We start from the raw sequence: 27082 nt of genomic DNA, 5'->3' as shown, positions 1-27082 counted from the left end.
GTAGAGCCCGACCTTAGAGACCTTATTTGGCAAGACGACGAATTTAGACCCAACGAAGAGGATAACTGCGAGCGAGGCGCTCCAGCACCGCTGGTTTAGTAAAACTGGTTGATAGCTGCGTGTTGCCTTCAGATCAAAGCGGTTTGGCGCTTGGCACTTTTTCTAACCGTGAAGTCCACTTTCTTTAACATTTCTTCTTCCCTATCATAGTCTTCAAGCCGGTCTGCGTAGTCCGACAAAAGGCGCAACAGCGTCTGCAAAGATGGTCGGGTCTACCCATCTCTAGAACGATGCGGGTTACGGATCCTAGAAGAATGTCTACGCAGCTTCTCTTCCGGCTGAATACGATAGGGAAAATCAACCTCGGGTCCTTCCGAATATTTATAGCGGTGTTAGTTTGCCGCTGGCCTGAGGATTACTGCATGCAAGCCCTTTGCGCTGTTGCTTCAATCAAACCTGCCTCTCAGCATCATCTACCATGTCCATCGTGTTGTGCCATGGTTGAGGTTGACACTTTTTGTAAAGAGGCGCATCCCTAGTCATGTCTTTGTTATCAAGGTACAGCCTTAAAGACTGGTGAGCTGTGAACTCTTCATCCGGAGTCTCCTCTTTTGGGAAAATCCAAGCTCAAGAAAGGCAATATTCCATGTTTGCACAGCCACATCGAACCGCCACGATGCTCGGGGGATTGAAAACCAGAGGCACGTGACATTTCAGCCTGCAGGTAACCAGTCATATCAGAGTTGGGAGCTTGTGGAATTTATTGTATCTGCAGAATTTTTAAGGCATAATTACCGAGCATCACAGCCTGGGTGGGATCAGCAGTTGACCGAGTGCGAATAAATACGGCGGTGCAGCCTCGGTCCATATCATCCCACACAGCTCACCACACGGAAGGGAAAATGTTCGGTCGGGACTTTGTTGATCCACACCTGTAGAGTACGGAGTATGGAGGAATTAAGTTTACGTACTGTAAGGAGCTCAGTCGACCTTTATAGTAGACATGTTATGTGATCAGGGGTTCACATCAAAGTAAGTAGTATTGTATTGTATAAATATTTCCTAAGGTGAGATCCACTTTTTAGGTTACCCGAGGTCCTTCAAAGGGTGGTGTCACCTGTAACCTGCATATTCACAGTTTTACCTCAGTTACATGATACATCCACCCGAACTCTTGCAAAAGGTGGTGTCACCTGCAGTCAAAAGGTATTCTGAGCTCTGAAGATCATCCGGGTCACGTGGTGTACTTATCTCGGGCGAGACTATCCAAAACCGAGAGATCGCCGCTTCGGCCGAAAGCAAGTAGGACCCGGAAATCGGCCTAGCCCCTTGTTCAGTTTCTTGACGAAGCCTATATTATGGAAATTTCAGGTCATAAACACATATTAAGTCGAGTCTGCACCAGCAATATGCGGTGCCATTGAGCGCTTCTAGCACACACATCTATGTCTCGTTCCCGAGTCTTCAGTTTCCCCAGTCTTACTCGTGCCAGATTCAACCCAACCTCAAACCGCTTTGCTTCTTCATATTGCAAGATGGGTATACAGCTTCTGGACAAATATCAACTGCAACCATTGAGTTTAGACTCGGTACCGTGGCGTCGACAGCCGGGGCAGCAGGTATTATGGATTGGCTGCTCGGACAGCGGGTGCGACGAACTGGAGAGCTCGGGATTGCCTGCAGATGAGATCTTCGAGTACAGAAGCTTAGGAAACATGATGGTAGATGATCTATCGTGCAAGGCGACCTTGGGTTATGCTTTGGACTCGTTAAAGGTGCGTTCGTGGACCCTAGGCGAGGGCGTGACTAACCCAGCCAGATCCGGAATATCGTGATATGTGGACATTACGGGTGTCACATTGCAAGTGGCGAAGTGAACGCTGGCTTGCAGAAACCTTGGAGCAGGTAATTCGACTGATCGATAGCACTGGGGTTATGCTGACGGATTCAGTGTACTTGACACTCTACGTTCGACTCACCGTCGCACTCTCGACAGTCTGACAGGAACCGAACGCGACCGTGCGTTGGTGGAGTTGAATGTCCTTGAGCAGGTGCACTCGTTACGGCAGTCGGCCGAGGCTGCCGAGGCTTTGCAAAAGCAGCAGCTCAATATCTGGGGCATGGTCTACGACAAAGCGACGAAAAGAGGTTATCAATTAATAGAAGCATGACGGTCATCAGCTAATTGACCGTCTTCTAAAAATTGAAACATAGGAGGCAATCCAGAACGCATAGAGAGTAGATAAGTGTTGAAGAGGGAGCTCGGCTGCCGACGCCCGCGAGTAATGCCATTGGCTGCGAGCTTTTCAGCCAGGAAAAGCAGCTGCATGCCTCAGGCAGACATATCGGGCCCCACGAAAGAATGTCACACAGCCCATTTCTCTCCCGACCCGAAAATACTCGTGGCGGGATTTCTCCAAGATCATCCGGAGAATCATTTCATCTCATCCCCGTCCATAATGGAGCCCTCCGACCAAAAAGTGGACACTGTTCCACAGTATCTCAAACAGTCTCATGAGCGTATCTTTGAGAACAATCGCGCCTGGGTCGCGACGAAAATGAAAGATGACCCCGCTTTTTTCGAAAAGCTCTCTGCGGGGCAGACCCCCGAATATCTGTAAGAAACACAACCGCGCGTCCATCTTCACATGCTCAAAAGACCAGGTACATCGGCTGCAGCGACAGTCGCGTCCCCGCCAACGAGATCATGGGTCTCGAAGCCGGGGAGGTCTTCGTCCACCGGAACATTGCGAACCTGGTCCCCAACACAGACCTCAACGTGATGTCGGTCATTAATTACGCAGTCCGCCACCTGCAGGTCAAGCACATTGTCGTCTGCGGCCACTACCACTGCGGCGGTGTCAAAGCGGCGCTGACCCCTTCGGACCTGGGGCTCCTCAATCCCTGGCTCCGGAATGTGCGCGATGTGTACCGTCTGCATGAGCAGGAGCTGGATGGGATTCAAGATGCAACTGCGAGATATAGACGCCTCGTGGAGCTGAATGTTATCGAGTCTTGCCGAAATGTAATCAAGACGGCGGCGGTGCAGCAGAGCTTTCATGAGCGGCAGTTCCCCGTTGTGCATGGCTGGATATTCGATGTGGAGACCGGTCTGCTTAGGGACCTGGAGATTGATTTTGAGGAGACTCTGCGGGATATCAAGAAGATATACAATCTGGCGCCGGGCTCTTAGCACACTCCCTTTGCAGCGTGCACAAACTACATACTATTTCAGTATGTTCAGACTATGCTAGTAACAGATAGCTGCCTTGTAAAACGCTAGAGACCAAGCGGGCTTAATATAGTTGAAGACTCAAGTTATAGTGCTGACGTCAGATGCTAATTTAGTTACCGTAGCCGATTTATGCAACAAGCTGTACAACATCGCTTCGATCAGTACAGGGGTAGGGTATCGAAGCGCTCTGGTGGTCTACTACTGCTACTGTAACATGAATTAAGGTCTATAGAAGCTTATTCTTTTGCTGCAGAGCCAGAAGCAATCTAATGCTTTGAAAGCCAAGATCCAGGACTGAAACAAGAGTTCCCCTCTCCTTGTGCTCCTACTGCTCTAGGAGATTGAAGAGTATTTTGTGAAGGCCTTCTGAGAACGTTCGGCCCAAGTTGGTTGGGCCCTAATTATCGTTTTGTCAAGAATGTAGCAGAGAAGAATCGTTGTTCGTTACTAGTGTCATCCTTTGGAGCTTGAGGCCTACAACCAGTTTATTCAGTAACGGCACCCAGTATTCTCGTCACAGGGACAGATCCACTATATCCACGTACGAGTAGGAGATAATGACAACATATTATAGGGCTAGGGCAAGGAACAACCTGATGAAGAAGACTCAAAAGAAGCTTTTCCCACACCGACATGATGGCCTAAGCTAGAATGACGAAATCAAAGTGGGATGGCAAAATTACATTAATGATCCAGGTATAGATTTGCTAACGCTTTTCCTATGCGTCACTTGATGGTCCATGGACTCTGTATTAATGTAGATCACGTCATACTGGTTCGAAAACCCATTGAACTGAGTCGCCGTTGCTATAGTGTAGGCTTCTCAGGATAGTCAGAGTCTTCAGTTCTATACCGGACAGTCTGGCATGGAAGTACTCACCACCCATATTCTTGTACTTGAGCCAATCGCCTATGCGGATCTCGGAGGTCATGGGCACATCCTTGGCAACACAATCCATGCTGTCGCAAGTGGGGCCCCAGATCGTGTATCGATGCTCCTCGAGTTTCCGCCGAGTATTATTGCCGCGGCTGTGGAATGGCCAAGTGTACGCGACCAAGGATGGCCGCACTGTTTCTTTCTCAATCAGTACGTTCATGAAATTCCCATATACCCCGTCGTTCTGGTAGAGCATGTCGGGCCTGTCGTGATGATCTGTACCACTGTGACGCCGTCTGGACAGAACCTTGCACGCAAGGGTGTAGGCACTGCGAACATAGTAACGACCCGGCTCCGCAAGCAAGCGGACCCCAGGAAACTCTTCTTTGAGTATAGGTCTCAGAACACATGCAATATCCTCCAAGTTAGAGTCCTGGAATCCTCCACCAATGTCCAGAAGGTTCATGTCAAACCCTAAGCTCTTGCCATATCCGAAGACAATCTTGGCATCCCGGATGGCGGTCACATAGGCAGATGCATTGGAGGCCCCCGTCCCTGATAGGAGCTCGTGAATACGTTGGGAAATAATGGCGCTGGAAGCAACGTACCAACATGGAAACTCACCCCACACACATCTAACCCTAGCTCACGTGCTCGTTGCAACAGAGGCAACGAGGCCTCAACTGTGGCACCGAACTTCTCCCCCAGGTTTATCAGAGCGTCACTGTCGCTGGCATAAAGTCGCAGGACCAGTTCTGCATTGGGCAGAAAGGTTCGGATGTTATCTAGCTCATCAAGGTTGTCAAAGGTTGTTCGCGTCACACCGGTTCGAGCCGCGAAGACCAATGACGAGACAGATTTGCAGGGGTTGGCGAAGATGATGCGACATGGATCGACCCCTAGACTGAGAACTGTGCGTAGCTCCTCTATCGACGCGCAATCAAAGCCAGTGCCCAGATTTGCTAGAAGTCTGAGTAGATTAGGATCGGGGTTGCATTTCACCGCTGCAGCCGCCGACAATTAGCGTCAAGACGAGGGATGCCAGAACCTGGGATGGAGGGGGGATGGGGGCACTACCATAAAAAGGGAGCACATCTGGCAGGTTTACCCTCCATCGGCGATGCTGGCGGATAACCTGACCCAGATCCGCAACAAAAAAGGGCTCATCAGCAATGGCCCAACCGTCACAATTGCTCAAACTAAACAGGCGAGTTTGAATCGCCAAATCAATGAGCCGCTCGGTCGAGTCCATTCCTCCGGAATGAGGTCTGGCGCAAAACTGGTGTACCATGGTGGGTAGCGATGGCCACCTTTCTTATGGCAGTACATTGCTGACCCACCGTTCATGCACAGACCATAATGTTGCTGGTTTCCATTACGACATGTACGAGCGAAATGAGGTACAGAACTGTTCAGCACTTGCAACCCAGGCTGATCGGCTTACGGGGCAACCAGCGTGAACGGACGAAATCACACCTACGAGGGTTCAGCCAGCCACTGTCTCCCAATCGTGTTTTGGCCGATTCACGCAAAAAGGTGGCTTCTCCTTCATCGTTCCCTGATCCCGAGCTGTAGGAGTGGCTAAAATTGCAATCCAAATCACAAAAAGCAAGCACAGCTGAATGAATATTGACGTTGTATCCTTGCAGATCGTCACCGAATCGTCACTTGCACATTAGCCACCTGCGCTTCAACCTTACCAATAGCTGCGTTACGGATCCTCGGGTTCCCCATGCGTTCTCTTGTTGCAGCAAAGGAGGCAAACAAAAACCCACTCAGGGATCTGCAGCATGTCTCCATTGCCTGGCACAACCCTGGAGAGATTGGCTGGACATCTTGCGACCTAGCTGTCATCTGCTGCTCAACCCAAAAAGCAATCTTGCACCGAATTCAGGGGGTCTCACATGTGCCCTGATGAGCAGTTTTAATTGAAGCGTCTGGTCGCACTTGGCTGATGAGTGACGACTAGGGAAATTCTGGCCAAATAGCCGCAGGAACATTCCTGTCAATCACCTCTTGGCAATTCCACATTAGCATCAGGAAGTTGTCCAGGCTCCTCTGTCGTCGAGAGACACCCAGCTGGGAACAGGTTCAATGTTTCCAGTCAAGACCAATCAAACGGCGGGAATCGTACAGTGGCCCCTGAGGCATTTATGCGTGCTGCAGATGTTGCAGTGACGCCGAATTGACAACTATTTGCGGGGAACTCCTATAGCTGTCTCCTGCATGGCTGGTTTTGGGGGTTGTGACACCTCACACAGGCTGGATATATGTGTTTGCTTCGAAGCAAGCTTGTCGCCAAACTGGTCTTCCACTATTTTGCCTGGCTGTGATTTACTAACCGACAGTCACAACTACTCCAACTCCGACCATCAGATCTGCAGCTCAGGTTAACCAGAATATTCTAGCTGAGCATTAAGACCAGGTAGAGACATGTTGTCGAACGCAGACTCGAGGAGGTTGGCGCCATCGTGGCGCTCTTCTCGATGGTTTGTCGTCACCGTCGTGTCAGTCTCTTACATGACGGTATGTCGGGCCATGGACACCCCCGTTTGGCCGGTTCACTACTGACACTCGGACTATAGACGCTCTTTCTCTATGGAATGGTACGCGGTGATTAGGCTTATGCGGTATGCTCCTTTGCTCAACAACTTTCAGATCGTCCCCATCATGCCATCCGTCCTGGTGGCTCGCGGTGGGGTGCTACCGCAGGATAGTATGTCTTCGCCCTGCTTCAAATGGTGTCAATGATTGGGAAGACGAGATTACTGACACTTCCAACGGCAAGAGGTCTACTGGACTAGTATCATGCTCGTTGCGGAAACAGCGGCGGCCTTTTTCACCTGCCCCGTCTTTGGTTACTGCGTTGACCGAACGGGGCGGCGCAAAGCTCCGTTCCTGGGGGGTCTCGTTCTACTCGCTGCGTCGATGTGCCTTTTCACGGTGGCACGATCTGTCGCGATGTACATCATTGCACGACTCTTGCAAGGTGCATCCGCCGCCATGGTTGAGGTCGCCGGTCTTGCCCTTCTGAAGGATGTGGCCGGAAAACAAGGTCTCGGGGAGGCCTTGGGATATATGGGAACAGGAAGCATGGTCGGCCTTATAGCGGGCCCACCCCTGGGGGGTCTTCTAAATAAGGTTGGCGGATACTATGCCGTTTGCGCCCTGGGGTTTGCTATTGTCGCCTTGGACGCGGCTCTACGTTTGGCTGTACTAGAGCCGGGTGAGGTAGAGTGCGGCGATAATCCTGCGCGGTACCGTGCTATTCCGTCAACAGACCCAGAAGACCACGACGTGGCTTCGGAGGGAGATACTACCAATGCACCGTCAGGCTCGAATGTGCAACGCGACGACGCTTTTGCCTCGCTGAAATTGCTGAAGCAGCCGCGAGTCGCAATCACGCTTTGGGCACTCGCGGTTGATGGAATTATTATCGGTGCTTTTGATGCGGTAGGTGCTCACAGTGCCTCAAGCAAACGTGGTAGATTTCTAACCTAGAATATCAGACCGTGCCCAGCTTTGTGGAAAAGCTGTTCGGATGGGACTCGTTTGCAGCCGGTCTGGTCTTTCTCGTCATGGCGGCACCGTCGCTTTTGGAACCACTGTTTGGTGAGTCGACAACTGAGGCCAGTCCTGTTGCCCACCAAAGGACAAAATGCTAATAGCTCTGTAGGCAGGCTGTGCGACCGCTTTGGGGTCCGTCTCATGGCAGTCATTGGGTATTCCTTGCTGACACCTTCATTGGTTTGTCTGCAGTTTGTGAGCCATGACTCCGTCTCCCAGAAGATTCTGTTCGGCGTGTTGGTTGCTTTCTGCGGCATCTCTCCCGATCTGGGCCAGCCGGGATTGTACGTCGAGTCACAGATGGTGATCGAAGAGATGGAACAGCAGTCACCCGGAATTTTCGGTGCGAAAGGGGCGGTTGCTCAGGCCTTTGGTCTGCAAACCATGGCTAACTACGCTGGCCTGGCCATCGGGCCCATCCTGGGTGATGCTCTGTTTGATAACTATGGGTGGAAAGCTGTAGCTTGGGCCTTGGGGGCACTGTCTGCAGCCACGGTTATACCTTCTTTTTGGTTGAGTAGTCGGACCTATAGTCATGAGACTGAGGAGACGGAAGAGGAGGACCTGACAGTAGCAGCAGGGGTTCCCTATGGGACCATTTGAAGTGATCAGCATCGTAGGTATCCACAACAGGACCAGAGTAACTTATGAGCCCCTCATCAACGGCGCAACCATTTCCTCAACATGCTTCGTATCACGATTGGCAAATCATTCTGTCATTGTACCAGGCCTCCGCATGCAGCTGTTGTTTGCTGGGCCAATTTCAGCTCGCCACTGCCGTGGACACCCTACCCCTGTCAGCCCGGTTGATTCTGTGGCTCAATTAGGCTTTTCATTCAGCTCTGTCTCATTGTTTTCAAACTGCAGATCCTGGAAGCATCAGCTCTCGCCCTCAGCTGCAGCTCCTAATTGGCCTCGGACACTCGGGGTTGCGTGTGATCTATCCATATGCCCATGTCTATCCCGCCAATTACAGACTTCTCTCATGGCGAAGACCGCATAAATTCCATTTTATGTGACTTGGAAGCGCCCTGGGGGTTCAGCTGGACCGCATATCATGGAAAGCGTTTAATGTCCTGCTGACTGGAGGCTGATCGTGCGTGTAGTTCCTGCCAGTACCCCGGGTGGGGGGCAGCCGGCATACCTACCGCACACGGTCCTTTCATGTCTATAAGAAGCTCTTTTCTTCATTTCTGTAAATCGTCCCACTGCGGGTTGCACATTAAAGTACATTAAATCTATCCTGCAAAAAGGATATTCCCGCGTCATGTTGCCTCCTCTGGAAACGGGTCGTTTCTTTTTTCCGCCCGAGTGGCATCCCCATATTGCTACCATACTTGGTTTCCCGTCCCAAGCTGCGACATGTGGCGAGCTCTACCTTCAGAACTGCCGTGAAATAGTCGATCTTGCCGCTGCAATCGCAGAGTTTGAACCCGTTCGGCTGTACGCGCGGCCAGAAGACGTACCTGGTGTCCAGCAACTAGTCCACAGAACAGTAGACGACCCCTCCCGAGTGACCGTCATCCCCACGTCCATCAACCACTGCTGGGTACGCGACACCGGCCCGGTGTATGTTCACGACGCATCGGGCGAGTTGGATCCAAAGCAGAGACTCGCGATCAGCTTCGAATTCAACGAATGGGGCAATAAAAACGGGTGGGAGGGTATCGATGGGGATTACCGATATGCCAACCCTTCCATGTCGCCGGAAGCTTTGCAAGAAAACACCGACTTTGCTCGCAATGTCATCGAGAGCGACACCGCCCCATCGCCCGTGCAGGTGGTCAAGTCACGCATCCGCACCGAGGGCGGCGGTCTCGTCGTCGACGGCGAGGGCACCTTGATTGTTGCCGAGAGCTATATGGTCTGCGACCAGCGCAACCCGGGCATGAGTCGGGATGAGATCGAGGCGGAACTGCGCCGGCTCCTGGGCGTGGAGAAAGTCATCTGGGTCCCGGGACGGAAGGGACTCGACATCACCGACTGCCATGTGGATGCGGAGGTGCGATTCATCCGCCCGGGGGTCCTCGTCTGGTCACGCCATCACCCCAGTGTTCCACAGGTGTGGCTGGACATGTCCCAGGAGATCCGGAACATACTGGAAGACGAAACAGACGCGAAGGGTCGGAAGTTCGAACTGCATGCCATTGATGAGCCTGGTCCGGAGGACCTCGGCATTCAAGAGCACGACGAGTTCGTTTCGGGGTACGCCAATTTCTATTTCTGCAACGGAGGAGTGATTGTTCCTGGGTTCGGCGTCGAGGAGTACGACCGCAAGGCGAGGGAAACCCTGCAGGCGCTGATGCCGGAGCGCAAGGTGCGACAGGTGCAACTCAACGCCATTCCCTTGAGTGGTGGAGTGATCCACTGTGTAACTCAGCAGATTCCAATGCCGGCAGCGTAGATATTTGCTGCCTGTCATCGTGTTCCAATGCCTTTGAACTCGATACATATTTCTGATGTGCGCAACCTCGACCGATCAAGCTCTCATGCGAAGGATCCTTTCTGGTTAATATAGCCTAAATAGTTCAAATGATACCTGCTATATCGTGCTATGGATTCTACAGTAGTAGAGGTGCAGCAAAGTGGGATTTATTGATGGGATGCACAGACATACAAGTCGCTCGTCAGATTGAATGAAGAATCATGCTATGCAGTTCCCAGTCCTTGTCTGGTAACATGTCAGGACAGTCAGGACCTCCGTGTGGATCTTTTCTCAATGTGAGCGTGCGCAACCGGTCCATAAGCTCCGCTGATTGAGTGATTCAGGTGCTTAAAAAAGGACATCTCACTGAATGGAGAAAAGAGCAATCTTGAGGGTAGGTTTGTTCAGGGCATCCACAGTATGGGAGAACCAGGTTTACAAATTCTCCTTATTTCAATTTAGAGCCAGTGTGTCAGATGCAGTAAATCCGGTCTAAAAGGGCTATTTCTGTATATTTGCGCTAGAATATAAGCTCTTGGCCTGTACTCCATAGAGACTTGCATCTGCATGGTATGAACTCTCTTTTACTTTATCCCTCTTTATAGGCTATGCAATAACTACGAGATATCTTTCAAAGTCAGGCTTTCTTATGTTTATGCCGTCTGATATCAGACTCTTCGGTCTATAACAGCCAGTCTTCTTGTGTCAATGCAAGGAATTCCCAGCTTATAACTGTAGCAAGTCAGAGGACAGAGCAGGGAATAACTAATCTGGTGAATCCGGGATACTCGAAGATTGAAAGTGGATGAAGCCTTGAGTTTTTCTTTATACTACAGAGTACATCAGAGAGCTCATATTTGGGCAAACTCTTCGGCGGCAAGACGATGAGCTCAACATAGAAAAGTGGAGCTGTCGCTTGAATCGGTTGGGCAAGGCGAGAAATGCTTCTGTAGTATTCCCACGGCCACATGGAATCCTGTTTTATCAGTTCAAAAAGGGATAGAGACAGTAAGCGCCTTGTTGGGCAGCTAAAGGAGATCTTTCTACATGCGTCTGCCTATATTGCTATCAAGCCAATGCCAATCTTCTTAAGCGCTTTGTAAGAAGCAAATCGACCGGATTAGGACCAAAAAGTCAAGCCAATCGGATGCATCACACCCTTGTATTCTTGATATCTCAAGGCCAGTTCAAGCCTTACCTTACCTACTCCGTACTAGATACGACATGCCGGTGACCTGCTGTTAAGCTTCAACAATGGAGGTGGCAAACTTTCTAATCCTGCAGATCTACAAGACAATAGTTCAATGCAAAAGGGATGAACAAAGCAGTTATCATACTATATAATTGTCATACGATAGAGCATGACTGGAGCATCTCATCCCTGATGTCATCCACAAACTCAAACAGTCCGCATGTGCCACCACCCAAACCCATATTACTAGCCAGCGTCCTTTCAATCAAATATGGGTTGAACGCACCTAACTGTACACTAACTAGAAATTGATTTTTTTCTGTGTATCTACCAAAATGACAAAGGACCTGGTGAGCCTCACGACGAAGTGTATTCACCCGAGGCATTGTTCCGTTCTGACTGGCTCCAGACCTTCGATATCCATTTCGACAACGAGCTCGCGCACGATTACTACGGTGACGGCAAGAAGTTGGCCGAGAAGTATGAAACCTAAAAGTCTGCAATGCAGTCGCTAATCGGGACTGCAGTCTTCGCGAGATCTACCACGATCGCAACCTCAAGTTCCCGGACGTTTTTGATTCCACATTGACCACTCCGCCTGTGCATTTCATCTCGTATGATTCCATTCTTATATGAATCGGGAGCAAGACAGGGCTGATAGTTATCTCCTGCAGCGTCGAAGCACCGGATGATGTAAAGATCGAGGAACTGCAGAAGGTGGAAGTGCCGCCTGGACTGCATGTTGATACTATTGACTTTCAGATGGAATAGCTAGTCGTTGGGTTGGACCCGTACAATAAACGTTTCTAGTTGAGCTGCTGGATATATCCGGAGGAATCACCTTCGCTGGCTAAGTATTGTTAGTATATATGAAACTCACTGCCTAAAGGATCCTCTTGGCTGAACCTCCCGTTTCCATTTCAGGGATATTGCTAAATTACTCAATATGTACAAGCGAAGCCACCGCCAGCGTAAAGTCTAAAAACTGACTTGGGAAGGTGAGCTAAGCATGGCTAGCAAATCAATCAGCGAGACAACTGAGCCGTTTTCAATCATCCAGCCTCAACGGCGGAGTCGCAGATTGACCAGCAGTCAGCACTAGTCCGATTGACCTTAGCCCGAAAGCCATGTGGCATTTGATTCGAGGCTCATTCTCTGTTGGATGTTATGTCAGGCTTCCAGGCTGAACCCAACGCGGAGCTGAACTTAGTGCTTACTGCCATTTGTGGTTGCATGTACATGAGACGGCTGGGCCCTGTTTAAAAGGCGAGCAGAGCTCGATAACATGACACATTCTCTATAAAAAGTCGGGGCCTCGTTTTGGTGACTGAAACTCAACCACCGTAGCAGAACAGTAACAACAGCATCATGTCTCGAGCGATTGACAGGCTGGCTGAGCCAGCGGAGAAGAAAAAGAAGAAGGTCATTGTCGCCAGCTCCAGCCGGTAAGCAATGTCTTTACCACTCGAATGCACAATACCACGTGGCTGAGCAACGCGCAGAACTGGGACGCTTGGTCTCTACTTTGCCATGAAGATACTTGGCTACACGCCCTACCACATGTACGAAGTGGCACTAGTGCAGGGCACACCAGGGATGGCAGCCCTTCTGGAGGCCGTAATCGCGGAACACAATCGGCTATCAGGCATCAAACGGTTCGACAAGGGTGATTTGGACAAGTTGACAGCCGACTATGATGTACGTGTCCACGTACCGATTGCGTTCTGGATACTCACCATGCTACAGTGCCTTATTGAGATCCCGAGTTTCCTTGGCCCAGCCCTCCTCGACGAGTACGCACAGGACCCCGAGGTCAAGATTATCCTGACGGAGCGGGACCCCGATCGATGGGCCAAGTCGGTCAACGGCACGGCAGGCTTTGTCGTCAAGGCGGCCGCTTCGTTTCCGTTGAACGTGCTCAAGCATTTCGACGAGGAATTAGGGATCTTTCTGGCCCTCAACACCACTGTGTACGCCGTCGTTGCTGACAGTACAAAGCCGGGCCAGCCGGGTAATGAGGCGGCTCTCAGGAGGAATTACGTTGAGTAGTAAGCGCCCCGAGATACGGGTAGATGGCGGAGTGCTGACATGCAACTGCAGTATCAAGGCAGTGAAAAATACGGTTCCTAAAGACCGTCTTCTAGTGATCAAGCTTGAAGATGGGCTCGGATGGGAGCAGATTTGCCCGTTCTTGGGTGTGCCCATTCCCGAAGAGAAATATCCGCGCGGCAACGACGCCGATAATTTCAAGGGGCTTGTGGAGAATTACTTTAGGGAGAGAACCAGGGCCGCTATGGTCAGGTTGGGGGTGCTACTGGTGCCTGCATTGGGTGTAACCGGTTACCTTGGGTGGAAATATTTCGGAAAATTGGCATAATCCTTGGAAACCTGTTGTTCCTGGTAGCATGAAGCTTTTGGCGCTATTCGGTCCATGATAGTCTTTCCATGGTTCGAGACTGACAGCATGACCCATGTCGGCATCATTTAATCCGTATCAGAGGCCCCATTCTCATTATTCCTTCTCTTAACAGAATTGCTCTCGAGTTCGAGCTGTGCAAAATGGCCACAGGCCATGACTCTTTGATCCTTCGGTATTCCGGCTTGGAATTACCTGACGAACAGTCTTTCTACAAGCACTTAGTGTCGAAGATCTTCGAGGTAAGAGCAACAAAAGATGTCTTCTACGCCGAGCTTGTTTACGACAACATCGCTCCTGCCTGGATGGAGAATGTCCGAGAGACACTTGAGCGGACAAGAGCTGGCTTCTGGTAAGCAAGTATCGTCAATGCAGCAGCATACAAGAATGATAAAGCGAATAACCTCTTCCTTTTCATTGGCAAGAGTTATAACACTCTCACTCTGATCCTTCGAGTTGTAGCAATGGCGTCACTTCTGCACAATGTGGACCAGGTTTGGTGCCACCAATGCGAGATCCAGTGGCTTGTCTCCGGGCAGCTCACTCAAAGTGAGTCCGACATGCTGCATACCACGGCAAATACCAGTAAGCGATGCACCTCTGTTGATTCTGTTTCATGCAGTTCTAACGCCAGAAGTTTATGAATTCCCCGATGGGCAATTTGCTGGCCTCCAGAAGGCACCCAATGTAGCAATCAACGTGCCAAACGCCATCATGCCCATCATTGTCGTTGAAAGTGGGTGGAGCGGATCCCTCGACAGACTACGCGAAGATGCAGACGAATGGCTCGTAGGAGGGAATGGCGCTGTCCAGGCTGCCGTCATTATAAACTGGACCGCCAACCGCACAACCCGTCGTATCCGGGGTGTCGTGGAGCTCTACACATTAGACAAAAGTGGCATGCCACGGCTCCAGCAACGCGAGGTGCGGGATATGGTCTTGTTATCATCATTGTGTTCAAGATAGCTAACGACGAAAGAAGCAAATCTTCCCGGTTCCCCCGGGCATCCAGCCAGGTAATCAGACAATAACCCTGACTCGACGGATGATTTTTGGTCAGTCGGCCAGACCTGGAGCAGATCCAGGGGATATTCTGCCTCTGGGCATTGATAGGCTCCGCACCATAGCACAGATTGGCATGGAGAAGATGGGGTACAGCCCTGCGTGACTGAAAACTAGGCAAACAAGAATAGTATACCTGGAATAGTAGCTGTATACAAAAGCTGGCTGTTAAGGAAAAACAAAGCAGCGAGTCACTCTGGATGCGATGAACAAGGGCTCCTAGCAATTCGCTAGCTTGTTTGATTGCAAAACTAGGTTATCATAGGGGAAGACGGGGCTCAAGCTTGCCGTGGTGGCTCTGATCACAATATATCAAGTGTCAATGACAATTGGGTAGGCCATTTTCATCACTTAACAAGCCAAAGGCAGGCTTTTCGTTTGAATGATCAAATCTGGGTCTTCTGCCGAGAATACAACCTTGTCACATGTATCCCCCTTTGTAAGCTCAACTCTTGTCCGTGCCCTATAATACTGGCCCTGATATGGTGGATCTCGTTAATCTGCCCAGGGAGGTTGCAATGTCCACAACCCAGAATTGCATTGCCCAGTGGTAGGGTCATGATTTCAGTTGAGCAAGCTCTTTTTCTGGATTGTTCGTTTCGAGCCTCCAGTCTCTTGTTAGGAAAGGCATGCAGGAACTGATCCAAGTAAGATCGCAGTTCCCAGCGCCCATGACAGTGCATTATTCTCGGCAGAGAACTATTACACAACCAATTACCGGAGAATTTTTTTTGGTCGCTGTGTTCCTTAGTAGTTCGATCGCAAGTCCAGTCTATGGTCCACGACAGGAAGTTTCGAGAATGTTTTAACTGAGATAGGGTCGTCATTTCATCAAACGCATAGATCCACACATTTTCAGTGCCAAGGAACTTGAAGGACTCCTTTAAGTAAACTTTTGCGATGCATATCAACTGGTGCTGCTGTATTGGAAGTTACATGTTACCTGGAAGAGGGAACAAGGGTTCGGGAGTGTAGCATACTAGGTGCCAGCATCCATATCTTAGCTTCCATTTCTATGCAACACATCTTAGTGCTTACTGACTAGCTCCTTGCTATTTTTTGTTTATGTTGGTTTAAGGCCACCTCGACGTGCAAGGACATGTTTCGACTTAATTCTCCACCTAGCAGCTGAAGTGGAATTCGCTATGCTAGCAAATGAACCCGAGAAGGCTATGTTCTATAGCATTTGGTAATTCACGTAATGCTTAAAGTGACCATGGCATCTTTTTGAATGCCAAAAGGCTGCATGTTTTGTTCAAGATAGTATTGACACTGCCCGACCTTATCTTGACCGCACTGGCCGGCCGCTAAGGATCGTTCCGCTAGTGGTCAAGGCACTATGTGACCAACTACTACTAAAAGCGCTCAGTGATTCTGCACAGGGTGACTTGGCTTAAAAGCATAAGAAACAGCTTAATTGACATACACTTCTACATAGCCTCAGTTGAGTTCGACCTTAATTATTCGTCAACCATGAAGTCTTCATGCTTGGACATCAGTGGCATGACTGTGACTGAGATGGGTCTGGGATTTCTCCAACCAGGTTAGGTGATTAGAGATAGAGAGGCCTATTTACAGTCATTCCACCCCGCCAAAGACTTTTGGTCTAGATCTTGAATTGGCACATTACGCAGCTAAAACGGAATTTGTTATAACTCTACTTGCGCTTGCCATAGCACTCACTATCATGTTCAGCATGCCACTCCATCAGCACTACTGAGACCTAGTAAAAAAGTTTACTTCTCCTGGTCTTCGGCGATAGCCACACCAAACAAAAAAAGAATATGGAAGCGGGGTATATATACAGGAAAACCAAGAACTTGGAAATGAGTTGGAAGCTAGTCAATAGGGACAAATCCCAGTTCAGAGTCGAATTTATAATTCATACTGTCGGCATCTGGGCGAACATCTTTGACTGGGTGAAAAAGGATGGACGGAAGACAGACGCGCCCGTGGCGGTGCTCATACTAAAGAAAGATGCTGATTAGCCTGGTGGGTCTCATGATAGCATTTGGGTACGGTTAATGAACATGCGTACCTCCTTTCCTCCAGTGCCTCCCTTTTCCCATCCAAGGAAATTCCAGTAGAGCCGTCCAGGAAGATTCGCGCGGTAATACCATGACGTATCACGGAATGGAATCTCCCGGCCCCAGGAGAATGGGCTAAATTTCGTGCTTCCCGTTCTGCCATTGACGCCCGAATTGAATATGAAACCGACATCCTGTGGGGGAAAGGGCCGCTCAGAAAAGATTGGATGAGGAGCGCTTACGGCCTTCATGCCATGGTATAGGGCTGTTGTTACTGGGAATAGTTCCGAGCCCATGTGCCGACCTGCAAGGTTCTCTTCATCGAGGGCTGTGAGCAAGCGACGGGAAATCCTCGAGTGTGTGATCAAACAAGCCCGTCGTGGCAGCTCTCGTCCCTGCTCGTAGCCGTACACTTCATTCCGAATCACCCATCGCGTACCAATGGGATGAAATATGGGGAGGAAGCAGATAAAATCAGCGTCTTCGCCAATTCCCCATTCGAAGTTATCGTCTCTCGGGAATAGAGTCGGTGCCGTGGGTCCATAAACTTGGATCTTGAGATCAGGACCAGCCACTGCCGCTGGGCCCCATACTCCTTCGGGTTCACTTCGATTCACGTAGTCTCGGTACTCGGTCTCATAATCACCGTGGATTTGGGGGATGTAGAACCTAGCATTGCGATCCCATAATCCGCGGCGTGGTTGCCTGCGAGCAAAGGCTGCAATCTTGTCCACATACTCGTAGTGGTGACCCGTAAAACGTGTATCGATTTCCCAGTTCCAGAAATGTTCGAATTCAGGATGTTCCCGCATGAACCACTGAACGGGGAGCCACTGTGCATGGTGAACACTGGACAGCGTTAGTATAAGTGAACTGGAAGCTGAGCAAGGCCGCGGCATACTCGATGACAGAAGTGTTAAGATCTTTGTATCGTTCGGCCACCAGAGGGGTGTTCCACAGGACAGTCATATCCCAGAACTCCTGGGGAATATTCTCTTTGAGGATTCTCCGATACACCTCTTCCTGTTTGATATCCAGACTCTCATCTTTCACATGCAGTAGCAAAACAACTTCAAACTCGCCGCCAGTCTGAAGAGCAAGTTCCATGACCATGGAGCGAATAACATGCAAGTCGTTTTCAGAATATTCTTTCCCGAGATATGTGCGAATGAGGACAGCGCTGCGCTCCTCAGCTGGAAGGTCCGGGTGCGGGATCTCGGAGCCTGTGTCAGTAGAAGCTTCTTTCATAAATCTTTTCGCGTTTCGTTCGACACATTGCTTCTGCAGTTGGCCCCATCTGATCTGATTCCAGTTTACCTTGGATGGTTTTGTCCAATATGGCACAGACTCTTCATCCTCTCCGAACCCATAGGCACCGTACCGCGTATATCGGTCGAAGGAAATCTGTCCATCAAGTCCAACAGCATCGTAGGAGCCAAACATGGGGAGTGGAAACCCTGATGAATAAGTTAAATCGTATCAAGATAACTGGAGTGGAAGATGGCTATACCTTGAGGGGTGCCAACGTAGACACCAACCTGGTCATCCAAACTCTCGTTCAGTAGCTTGTTTCTCGGTCCAAGGCAAGCAACAAAGGGCACACGGTGTTTGCTTTGCCATTTCAAGCTATCATAATCCGGATAAGGGCGATATATCTTCGGAGTATTCTTTCCTGTCGATCCTTCAAATCGAGGATCATCGACGACTTTCGGATTCTTGTAATTCTTCGGGGATCGGATCCGCTGCACAGTAGAAACAAAGTTTTCAAATACGCTGGGACCGCCAACGTCATCACAATCAGACCTGCATAGCCTTTCGGATCGATCCGTAGAGTGCCTACCTTGGTTGCTTTTCCATTCGCGCAAGGATGTCTTCCATCTGCGCGGCTCAGTTTAGCGCAACTATTCTCTGATATATTGCGGCATAGGGTCAGGAGACTCACATTCCCCAAGCTATACTCAGGCTTTAAAGAAGACACCGTCATGAACAAAATGAAGAAAAGAGTGAGGAAGGATGTCCTTTCGAGAGCCCGTCGAATAGCCATCCTGATGAGCTGTTTTCCCAATAGAAGCATTCGATCGGAACGAAGGGGCTAAGTGAACACTGAGTCGCTATGTTCAAAATGTAGTATACTTAACAATAACTTTCTGTCGATGCAAGTTTATACCTCGAGAGCGGAAAAGTGCCTTGGCGTAAGGATCGACCAGTGAACCCGCGACCAGCTAAGCTCGCGGGTGAGACCGAGCCAAAAGGATGGAAAAAGCTCATCCGCTGGTCGTTACCAGTAAGCTTAGAGTCTCTGGCCAATCTTTTTCCGTAGCTTGATGATTTAAGATTTGGGCGGTAACAAAGAGAGTCAATAAAATTTCATGATGAAAAGGCAGCCGTGGGGGGAGGTCTGAGGAGAAGTTGGGCGACGTTGGGTCACAAGCAAGAGACGGAACCTCAGACCTGGCGTCGGCGAGGCTAAGTATAGGCCCAGCTTGCCACTTGTGAAGGAATCGCTCGATATTATGGAGCAGACTAGCCAGGGGTTGGATAAGTACATCGGATCTAATTCGAATATATAGGACGGGTCCAAATGCCTCGGCGCTAGTGGACATTCGTAAGTATTGACCAAAGGCCCACAATATCCTGGCTTATTTGCATCATTCATCGACGGCCAGGGTTTTGTGTGAGAATCCAATCTCGGCGTGTCGCCGTCGTCATGTACCAAGGGGAGATAGGCTTTTTTTTATCTTCAAAAACAAGGAGGGCTGCAAACTTCTCTAAGCGCCTGCCTAGTTTAGGTACTGGGAGGGCGGCAATTAAAGTGATATTACTCGACGACCGGGGTCTACAAAACGTGAGCCCTGAAGGTGATAATGCACGTGAGTAAAAATAGGAATACCAACTGCACCGGCAATTCCTTGCGTTTGATTGTCGCTAGACAGGTGCAGCCACCCAATAAGCAGCTAAACTTTTTAGGGTAAGGTTACCTTGGTATTCGACCTATAAGCTACGAAGTTGCAGATCCGTCTCTAAACGATGAGTTCTATTTGCCAACTTCACCTGCCACAATCTTGCTGAAAAAGAAGGGGTCCTGCTAAAAAAAGGGGCGTACGCGCCTCGACTCTGTCACACTCCAATTGATGCAAATAACACCAACGGCTTGAACCAAATCAGAACCCAGCCACTGTTACAAGTACATCATATCTGGCAAACGAAAACACAAAAGTTGTTAGCAATTACTAATTTTCACTCCGCAAATTCTCCGTACATCGACTTCTCAAATCCGAGGTTGCATTGCTAGCATTTAGCCATGTCGTGTCGTTCCTGCACATACTTGGCCAGCTTCCGGTAGGCGCAGCAGGAAAAAAAAAGAAAAAAAAATCAAGCATTGCTACCAACTTAAGTATTTATTATCTAAATTGAGACATTGTAAAACAAGATTCTCTGGATCGCTACAGAGTTATGAATGGAGAATGTTATCAGAGAACACCAGATATCTTGCAATGCGTAACCCACTCTTGATCCACGACAGCTTACACGGCCCGAGGCTCCATAATCCGTAATTTGACCATCTGACCAATTACATTGTTTGGGCTATGAACTATGGTTCAAAACATTGTGATCTATGAATTTATAGCACAGTCAACATACTTCTTTAGTGTATGCATGCCGCCCTCTCTGTCGAGGCGCATGGCTGGGTTTCCATCAACAAGGATTAAAGACAACGGCGGTTTCAGCCAGCTAAATCAGAGATGTTAAATATTCGAGTAATGAAACCATGACCAAACTTGTAATGGTATTGCTGGATTGTCAGAGAGCCCATCTTTGATATCTGCATTTAGGAACCCTTGCCTCTTCTTAATAAGTTCCCGGCACCAGCTCGCTCTTTTTGTTCCTCGCACCTTTCCACTCCTCTATGTATGTTTGAACGTACAACAATTTCAGCACTTTTTCCAATGTCTTGGCAACCTTTTTTGTATATCTTTTTACTCGTGGACCTCTGTCGAGCCCAGAGCTGTTATTTTCCCGATGAAAGCTTTGCCGATGGGTATGTCCCTTGCTTTTCTGGAAGCAGTGGGTCACCATGTTGTAGAAATGACTCTGTCTGTCTGACAAATGGCTACTGTATGGGAGCATCTCAACCATACACGCTTTACCGTGGGGCCTGCACCGACTCTAAATGGTCTCCCTCAGCAGGATGTAAGGATGTCTGTTCTGGAGGTGCGTACAAGGAGAGTCATGTTCAACCAGCACCATAATATGCCTAACATCTCAACTGTATAGTACCAAATACTCGAAACTCTGGATGTTCTATTGTTCTTTACAGTAATGTTGGAGGCAATGTCCTGTACTGCCCAAACTCCATTGTCCCCAATTCATCAAACAGCATTGGCTGCGCGAACAGTCAGGAACCGTTTCAGGTTCCCCTTGGCAGTATAATTCCCAACAAGGCTGTCCTAGCGAATACGTCCTGCTCTGCTGAACCCACCAGGGCGACGAGCATAGACACCGCTTCCAGCAGCACCGCTTCCGGCACTGGCACATCTTCCGCTTCTCCTTCTAGCTGTCCAACAACCAGTGCTAGCGGCGCCCAGACAAACATATCGGATAACGGAAGTGTTGACTCGAAAACGCTCGCCGTTGGTGTAGGCGTCGGTGTTTCCCTGGGAGTTGTATCTCTCATCTCGCTGATATGGGGCACCTATGAGCGGAGAAAGCGACAACAGCTTTTAAATTCAATGCCCTCCACGATGCCGATGAATTCAGAGCCATATCCGCCATTGACAGTGGCAAAGAATCGTTTCAGTGAGCCTCAGGAGCTGGCGCCATAGCTCTCTGAGCATTATCCATGACCGTTGCAAGGAAAAGAGAGTTTTATCTCTAAAATTATATCAATGATGATACGAGATAGACTTGCCATAACACTGCGAGGGGTCTCCTTTTTATTCCGTCCTTTTTGCACTACCTCATATATTATCCGCTTAAATTCGTTTCTTCTCGATTACCTGTCGCCAAAGCTCCATTGGACATCTTGTTGTTACTTTAATCGTTAGCAGATACTGAATGCAGAAGTTTCTGTATGATATGCAGACCATTACTTTACGTTAGGGCTACATGTGTTCTGTGCATGCCTTCGGAAATGCGCCCATTAATTTCTACTTGTCTTAGTTTCCTTCCTATTTACTTGACAGACGCGCTACTCAGTCAGGAGAGGGAAAGAATGGCATATAGATTTCGTATCATTGCATTGGCTTGTTTGACTGCCAGGATGTTTGAATGAATGTACGAACTCCTTTCACAGTTGTGCTTTTCCTGTTACCTACAAAATATTATATTGTTGAAGGATACAATACCCTAAAAAGCCGCTGGTATGAAAGCAGCTAAGACAAGCCCGGGTTTCCAGAAAACAAGAATCTGCTCAGGTAATCTCCTGTCAAATGAGCGCCTCCCATAGTCCTGTGAAGATTTCACGCAGTAGCGATATCCGAAAGGCAAGAGAATGACATACAACGCTGTGGTTGAAGGGCAAAACTCGCTCCAGTAGAAAATCTTCTTGCTTTCTCTCATTTATCGATCTATTTCTAGGAACATTTTGAATTCGTGAGCACACGGGGGAGTATCCAAACCTGCATCGTGGCATGATCGATCGGTCCAAAGAATAGGCTCGTCCTGGAGTGTGCCTGTAGAAGTTTGTCATACCACTTTCACTGGATGTAATCAACAAGGATAGTCAATCCTGCTTGCGTTGCGATTCAGATACGAGGCCAATTGCGACTTCCACCGGTGGAAATTGCCACACTTGACAGCAGTCACAAGAGCTTCCGCATTAACTATCCCAGGGTCAGTGTGTTCCTGTTCGTTTCAATGACACGACTTACATTCAGCTCCCGACCAGCTTGTATGCGTATAGTCATTCAGGGGGTAATACGGCATGGTAGCATTGAGCGACCCGAAAGCCTGCCAGCGGTTCACCGCATATTTCGTATGATCGATATACTCGACCCCTTCTTCCTCGGCCACCTGACTCACTTAGTTATATATTCCCCTGCAAGCTCCCGATATTGGCTTCACATACCTCACGGGCATAATCCGCAAAAGCCCACTCCCGCCGAAGCACATCCTCCGTCCACGACATAACTGGAACCATCCCACTCAGCACCGGAACACCCCCAGCCTGTCTGACGTCCCGGATCATCCTCCGGAGGTAGTGGCCAAACGTGTATACTCTTTCCGTTGTCCCTCCGGTAGCATTACTAGCCACCACGACGCTCTCGGGGCCGATCCCAGGAAGTGTCGCTCGATTCTTCACGTCCGTCTTCGGATCACCGTTATCGTTGTGGCCCATCTCGATGAAGACAAACGTGCCTTCTCCGGGAACGATGCGGTCGAGCAGAGAAGCCCAGAGTCCTTCGTTGATGAAGGAGCGGGTGCTGCGTCCTCCGCGCGCGAGGTTCGTGATGTTCAGGTCGAAGAAGTTGTGCATGTAGTAGCCCCATCTAAAGAGTCAGTCGGGATTGGCGTGGCTATCGGGAGGTGAGATACCCTTGGATCAGACTGGTCGTGCCATATGGCATCGTTGTACTATCTGAACAGAGGAGGATTTGGCGCTGGGGGCGGGTAGTTGGTGCCGCGGTGCTCATGGACGCTAGGCCAGCTACTATAGTCGAGGCGCAGAAGAAGGAGTTGAGGCTCTTCATCTTCATCACTTTTGTCAGATTTAGCTAACAATATATATCGGCAAAAGTGCCCAGGTCGATGTCGGAATCACAGCCAAAGTCGGAGGATATATATCATGTCCTATCTGGGCGATGACCACCCCTCACACGATCTGCGGATTTCCATTGATCCCGCAGGAGTTCCCTTGGCCCGGTGGACTGAATCTATCGCGAAGGTGTCTGCCCGAAGGATTCTTGGTTTCCGTCTACTGGTGTCGCTCAGCGCGGGGTGCCATGCAGCGCCGTAAGGTAGCTCCTACAGCAGAGTCCGGGGGATCTCAATCTGGAATACTCCCCCGCAGGATGATCGCGGCATTATTATTATCGGGCCTCGCTAATGGATCTTCAGGCTATAATGCGGAGAATCCGGGGTTACGCAAATCCCACCAATCTCGAGACGATGGTCGATCTGGGCTCGGTACAAAAGAGACCGAGGAGATCGTTTGGTTCTATAGTTCTATAATGACATTGTCTATGGATGGCAGCTTACGTGAGGTCAATATCATTCGAACGAGGCTAATATGACTGGATGTGGGTAAATTGCGTTGATTGCGCCCTCTTCACCATTCAAGAATTAGCCAGCTTGATAAAACAGATGAATCATAATCTCGTCCAGTAAACTCCAGAGCATATGTAACGGGTATACGCCTATAGACGATGCCTCAACGGCCTCAAATCAGGCCCAGCCACCGTCGCTCCAGTCAGCGCCTGGTCGTCAGGATCATAGACCGGCTCCTTTGTCACCGTAGCCCTGATCTTCCGCCCGAAATATTCCACGTCCACCGTTTCACTGTCTCGGATCGATGAAGGAAGCCAAGCATACGCGATAGGTTTCCGAATCGTATACCCAAACGCTGCAGTGGTAACATACCCTACGGCCTTGTTCTTCCAAAAGACAGGCTCCTTACCCATCACCATCGACCGTCCGTCGTCGATGGTCAAACACCGTAACCGACGCGTAGGCTGCACCCTTGCGAGTCGCTGCACTGCAGCCTTACCCACGTAGTCTTCTTGTTTGTCCAGCTGCACCGCGGAACCCACTCCCGCTTCGAAGGGATCGTGCTCGCTGGTCATATCCACCCCCCAGGTCCTGTATCCCTTCTCCAGTCGTAACGCGTTGAGGGCTGCTCGTCCGGCGGCAATAAGACCGTGCGGCTGGCCCGCGGCCCATATGATATCCCACAGGCGAAGTCCGTACTCGGCGCTCGTCTGGATCTCCCACCCGCTTTCACCGACGTAGGACTTGCGGAGGACTGTGACGGGGAGGCCCCCGAGGGTGGTGCGCTTAGCATGCATATATGGCAGCCCGGTATTGGAGAGGTCGTCAGTCGTTAACGTGCGAACGACGTCGTGGGCGCGAGGGCCCCAAAGGCCAAGACAGCAGGTATGACCCGTCACCTCGCGCACCTGAACCCACTGCCTTGGGGACTTCTGGCCCTGTCGCCGAGCTTCGCAGGAGAGATACGCAAAGTCAGTCGCGGTGTTGGCTCCAATCTGAAACATCTCCGCGCCGAGCCTCGTCACAAAGAGATCGCTGCGGACGCCGCCCCGCTCGTTCAACAGCAGCGTATAAGCGATCTGTCCTACGTCCGGTACACGGCCTGTCATCAACCGACACAGCAGCGCGCTCGCCCCCGGCCCCGACACCTCAAACCGGTGGAAGGAAGTCATATCGTACATCGCGACCGCATTGCGTGTCTTCCACGCCTCAACCGCGACAACAGGCGAGTAGTATCTGCCCGACCAGGCATCCCGCTCCACCGGGCGCCATTCCGCCGGCAGAAAGCGTACGAGCTTCTCGTTCTCGGCATACCAGAACGGCCTCTCCCACCCGCCCAACTCCAGGAAGAACGCGCCGAGGTCTTTCTCCCGCGCGTAGAACGGACTCACGCGCAGCTGCCGGGGCGACTCACGCGGCTGCAACGGATGTAGGATATCGTAGATCTCGATGAAGTTGCGGGAGGAGGTTTCAGCCACGTAGTCCCGGCTGAGCTGCACCTCCTCGAAGCGCGAGAGCTCGCATTCGGCGAGGTCGGTGCGGGACGAGCCCTCGACCAGCAGCTCGGCCAGTGCGCGCGCAACGCCAGCCGAGTGCGTCACCCAGACTGCTTCGGCGACGTAGAAGTTGTCGAGCGTGGGGGCGGGGCCGACCAGCGGGCCGCCGTCGGGCGTGAAGGAGAAGATGCCATTGAAGCCGTCGGCGAGTTGGCATGTTCGCAGCGCGGGGAGGAGTCGCTTTGTTTCGGCCCAGGCGGGGGCGAAGTCGTCGGCGGTGAACCTCAGCCTGGACGGCATGGTCTTCTCGTCGACGTGGCTCGGGGTGCGGCCGAGGGAGGCCGCCTCGACGGGCATCGGGCTGTGGCCATAGTAGCCAATGCCGTAGGCGTCGCCGTGCTCGCGGTAGTAGAGGTCGTGGTCCTGGTGGCGGAGGATGGGGAACGTGGCGTTGAGGCCATTGGGGCGGTGGTTGATCTCGCGGCCCGCCAGCGCTGGGACGGGGGTGGTTTTGGCGTACTGGTGCGCGAGGGGCAGGAGGGGGATGGACACGCCGGCCATGGCGCCTACCTCCACGCCCCAGAACCCGGCGCAGGAGACTACGATATCCGCGCCGATGACGCCGGCGGAGGTGACGACGCCGGTGACGCGATTTGCGGTCTTTTGGATCCCGGTGACCGGCGTCATCTCTAAGTAGCGCACGCCTGCGTGTCGTGTGCGTTCGATGAGCAGCTGCGTGGCTCGGGCTGCGAGCGCCAGCCCGTCGCTGGGGATATGCAACCCCCCGAGCACGATTTCCTCGTTCAGGAGCGGATACATCTTCACGCATTCGGCTGGACTCACGAGCCGCGCCTCGATGCCCCACGCAGACGCATACCCATGCTTCCGCTTCAGCTCCTCAAGTCGCTCCGGCGTGGTGGCGATCTCCAAGCCACCGACCTGGTTGAAGCAGTTCTGCCCGTCTTTCTCGAGAGAACGCAATTTCTCCACGGTGTACTGTGCGAAACGCGTCATTGTCTTGGACGGGTTGGTTTGAAAGACTAAGCCTGGAGCATGCGATGTCGAGCCCCCGGGCATCTGCAGCGGGCCCTGTTCGACGACGGTAATATTGCTCCATCCTCGGGAGACCAGCTCATCGGCGAGGTTGGCGCCGACAATACCAGCGCCGATGATTACGATGTGTGGTGAGGGTGCCATGTTTGCACTGAGGACTAGACTAGCTCTTGACTCGCGCGGTCATGGTTGTATATACATCATGTAGTTAGCATATCCTATATCCATCTTTGACTACCCCGCAACTCGACAGACAACCAACTCGGTGCAGAGTGATGGTCATGCCGGACGAACCGTGGGATGCGGCACCGGCAACCGTACCAACCGACCAGATGATCGGCCATGGAACGGCAGCCGGGGTCCAGGCGAGATGGGTAAAAATAGTGTCTTGCGCGTCCTATCTATTCTGTTCATGTGGGGTTGTGAGGGGAAAAGTTTGCCGCTTCGGGAATGGCATTCCTCTGCGTATATCTTGCGTTTTTACCGGTTCATCTACGTTATTTTTGTCCACCATGCATAGTCGGGC

The 27082-nt window shown here is 50.8% G+C and overlaps 10 protein-coding genes across 10 annotated transcripts; 6 read left to right on the top strand and 4 right to left on the bottom strand.

Moving 5' to 3' along the window:
* Positions 1 to 1340: 1340 nt before the first annotated feature.
* Positions 1341 to 2171, top strand: AFUA_8G06554 (putative carbonate dehydratase; the record flags this gene model as incomplete). The annotated part of the gene is made up of 3 exons (XM_001481363.2): positions 1341 to 1775; positions 1820 to 1905; positions 1952 to 2171. Exons 1-3 carry the CDS (start codon positions 1446 to 1448, stop codon positions 2169 to 2171), a joined length of 636 nt encoding a protein of 211 aa, XP_001481413.2. The 5' UTR covers positions 1341 to 1445.
* A 288-nt stretch (positions 2172 to 2459) lies between these two features.
* cafB (carbonic anhydrase) lies at positions 2460 to 3193 on the top strand (the record flags this gene model as incomplete). Its single annotated transcript, XM_001481362.1, has 2 exons — positions 2460 to 2617; positions 2665 to 3193. The coding sequence occupies 2 exons, from the start codon at positions 2460 to 2462 to the stop codon at positions 3191 to 3193; spliced, it is 687 nt and encodes a 228-aa protein (XP_001481412.1).
* Positions 3194 to 3702: 509 nt separating this feature from the next.
* AFUA_8G06540 (type III PLP-dependent enzyme) lies at positions 3703 to 5403 on the bottom strand (the record flags this gene model as incomplete). Its single annotated transcript, XM_742362.2, has 4 exons — positions 3703 to 4054; positions 4116 to 4667; positions 4721 to 5116; positions 5190 to 5403. 4 exons carry the CDS (start codon positions 5401 to 5403, stop codon positions 3915 to 3917), a joined length of 1302 nt encoding a protein of 433 aa, XP_747455.1. The 3' UTR covers positions 3703 to 3914.
* Positions 5404 to 6920: 1517 nt separating this feature from the next.
* Positions 6921 to 8282, top strand: AFUA_8G06530 (MFS transporter; the record flags this gene model as incomplete). Its single annotated transcript, XM_742361.1, has 3 exons — positions 6921 to 7565; positions 7622 to 7724; positions 7789 to 8282. 3 exons carry the CDS (start codon positions 6921 to 6923, stop codon positions 8280 to 8282), a joined length of 1242 nt encoding a protein of 413 aa, XP_747454.1.
* A 485-nt stretch (positions 8283 to 8767) lies between these two features.
* AFUA_8G06520 (agmatine deiminase family protein) lies at positions 8768 to 10238 on the top strand. The gene has a single exon (XM_742360.2). The coding sequence runs from the start codon at positions 8947 to 8949 to the stop codon at positions 10081 to 10083; it is 1137 nt and encodes a 378-aa protein (XP_747453.1). The 5' UTR covers positions 8768 to 8946; the 3' UTR covers positions 10084 to 10238.
* A 1585-nt stretch (positions 10239 to 11823) lies between these two features.
* Positions 11824 to 14054, top strand: AFUA_8G06510 (sulfotransferase family protein). Its single transcript, XM_077805339.1, has 4 exons — positions 11824 to 12741; positions 12799 to 12994; positions 13043 to 13344; positions 13397 to 14054. Exons 1-4 carry the CDS (start codon positions 12665 to 12667, stop codon positions 13671 to 13673), a joined length of 852 nt encoding a protein of 283 aa, XP_077661465.1. The 5' UTR covers positions 11824 to 12664; the 3' UTR covers positions 13674 to 14054.
* Positions 14055 to 14195: 141 nt separating this feature from the next.
* AFUA_8G06500 (uncharacterized protein) lies at positions 14196 to 14678 on the top strand (the record flags this gene model as incomplete). Its single annotated transcript, XM_742358.1, has 1 exon — positions 14196 to 14678. The coding sequence occupies one exon, from the start codon at positions 14196 to 14198 to the stop codon at positions 14676 to 14678; it is 483 nt and encodes a 160-aa protein (XP_747451.1).
* A 2095-nt stretch (positions 14679 to 16773) lies between these two features.
* Positions 16774 to 18845, bottom strand: AFUA_8G06490 (DUF3405 domain-containing protein; the record flags this gene model as incomplete). The annotated part of the gene is made up of 4 exons (XM_742357.1): positions 16774 to 17650; positions 17703 to 18258; positions 18312 to 18543; positions 18744 to 18845. The coding sequence occupies 4 exons, from the start codon at positions 18843 to 18845 to the stop codon at positions 16774 to 16776; spliced, it is 1767 nt and encodes a 588-aa protein (XP_747450.1).
* Positions 18846 to 22226: 3381 nt separating this feature from the next.
* AFUA_8G06480 (rhamnogalacturonan acetylesterase superfamily protein) lies at positions 22227 to 23367 on the bottom strand (the record flags this gene model as incomplete). The annotated part of the gene is made up of 5 exons (XM_742356.1): positions 22227 to 22473; positions 22554 to 22623; positions 22672 to 22813; positions 22869 to 23289; positions 23336 to 23367. 5 exons carry the CDS (start codon positions 23365 to 23367, stop codon positions 22227 to 22229), a joined length of 912 nt encoding a protein of 303 aa, XP_747449.1.
* Positions 23368 to 24156: 789 nt separating this feature from the next.
* On the bottom strand, positions 24157 to 26700 carry AFUA_8G06470 (GcvT family protein; the record flags this gene model as incomplete). The annotated part of the gene is made up of 1 exon (XM_742355.1): positions 24157 to 26700. One exon carries the CDS (start codon positions 26698 to 26700, stop codon positions 24157 to 24159), a length of 2544 nt encoding a protein of 847 aa, XP_747448.1.
* Between the last annotated feature and the right edge of the window lie 382 nt (positions 26701 to 27082).

The sequence above is a fragment of the Aspergillus fumigatus genome, chromosome 8 (assembly GCF_000002655.1).
Source record: "Aspergillus fumigatus Af293 chromosome 8, whole genome shotgun sequence".
Classification (NCBI taxonomy): domain Eukaryota; kingdom Fungi; phylum Ascomycota; class Eurotiomycetes; order Eurotiales; family Aspergillaceae; genus Aspergillus; species Aspergillus fumigatus.
The sequence above is the reverse complement of the archived record's forward strand: the minus strand, read 5'-3'. Positions and strand labels throughout refer to the sequence as shown.

Excerpts from the sequence above, each read along its gene's own strand:
- AFUA_8G06510 (XM_077805339.1), top strand. The coding sequence starts at position 12,665 with ATGTCTCGAGCGATTGACAGGCTGGCTGAGCCAGCGGAGAAGAAAAAG. Across the intron at positions 12,742-12,798 it reads ATTGTCGCCAGCTCCAGCCG|AACTGGGACGCTTGGTCTCT; the intron begins GTAAGCAATGTC and ends AGCAACGCGCAG. Across the intron at positions 13,345-13,396 it reads AGGAGGAATTACGTTGAGTA|TATCAAGGCAGTGAAAAATA; the intron begins GTAAGCGCCCCG and ends ATGCAACTGCAG.
- AFUA_8G06520 (XM_742360.2), top strand. The coding sequence starts at position 8,947 with ATGTTGCCTCCTCTGGAAACGGGTCGTTTCTTTTTTCCGCCCGAGTGG.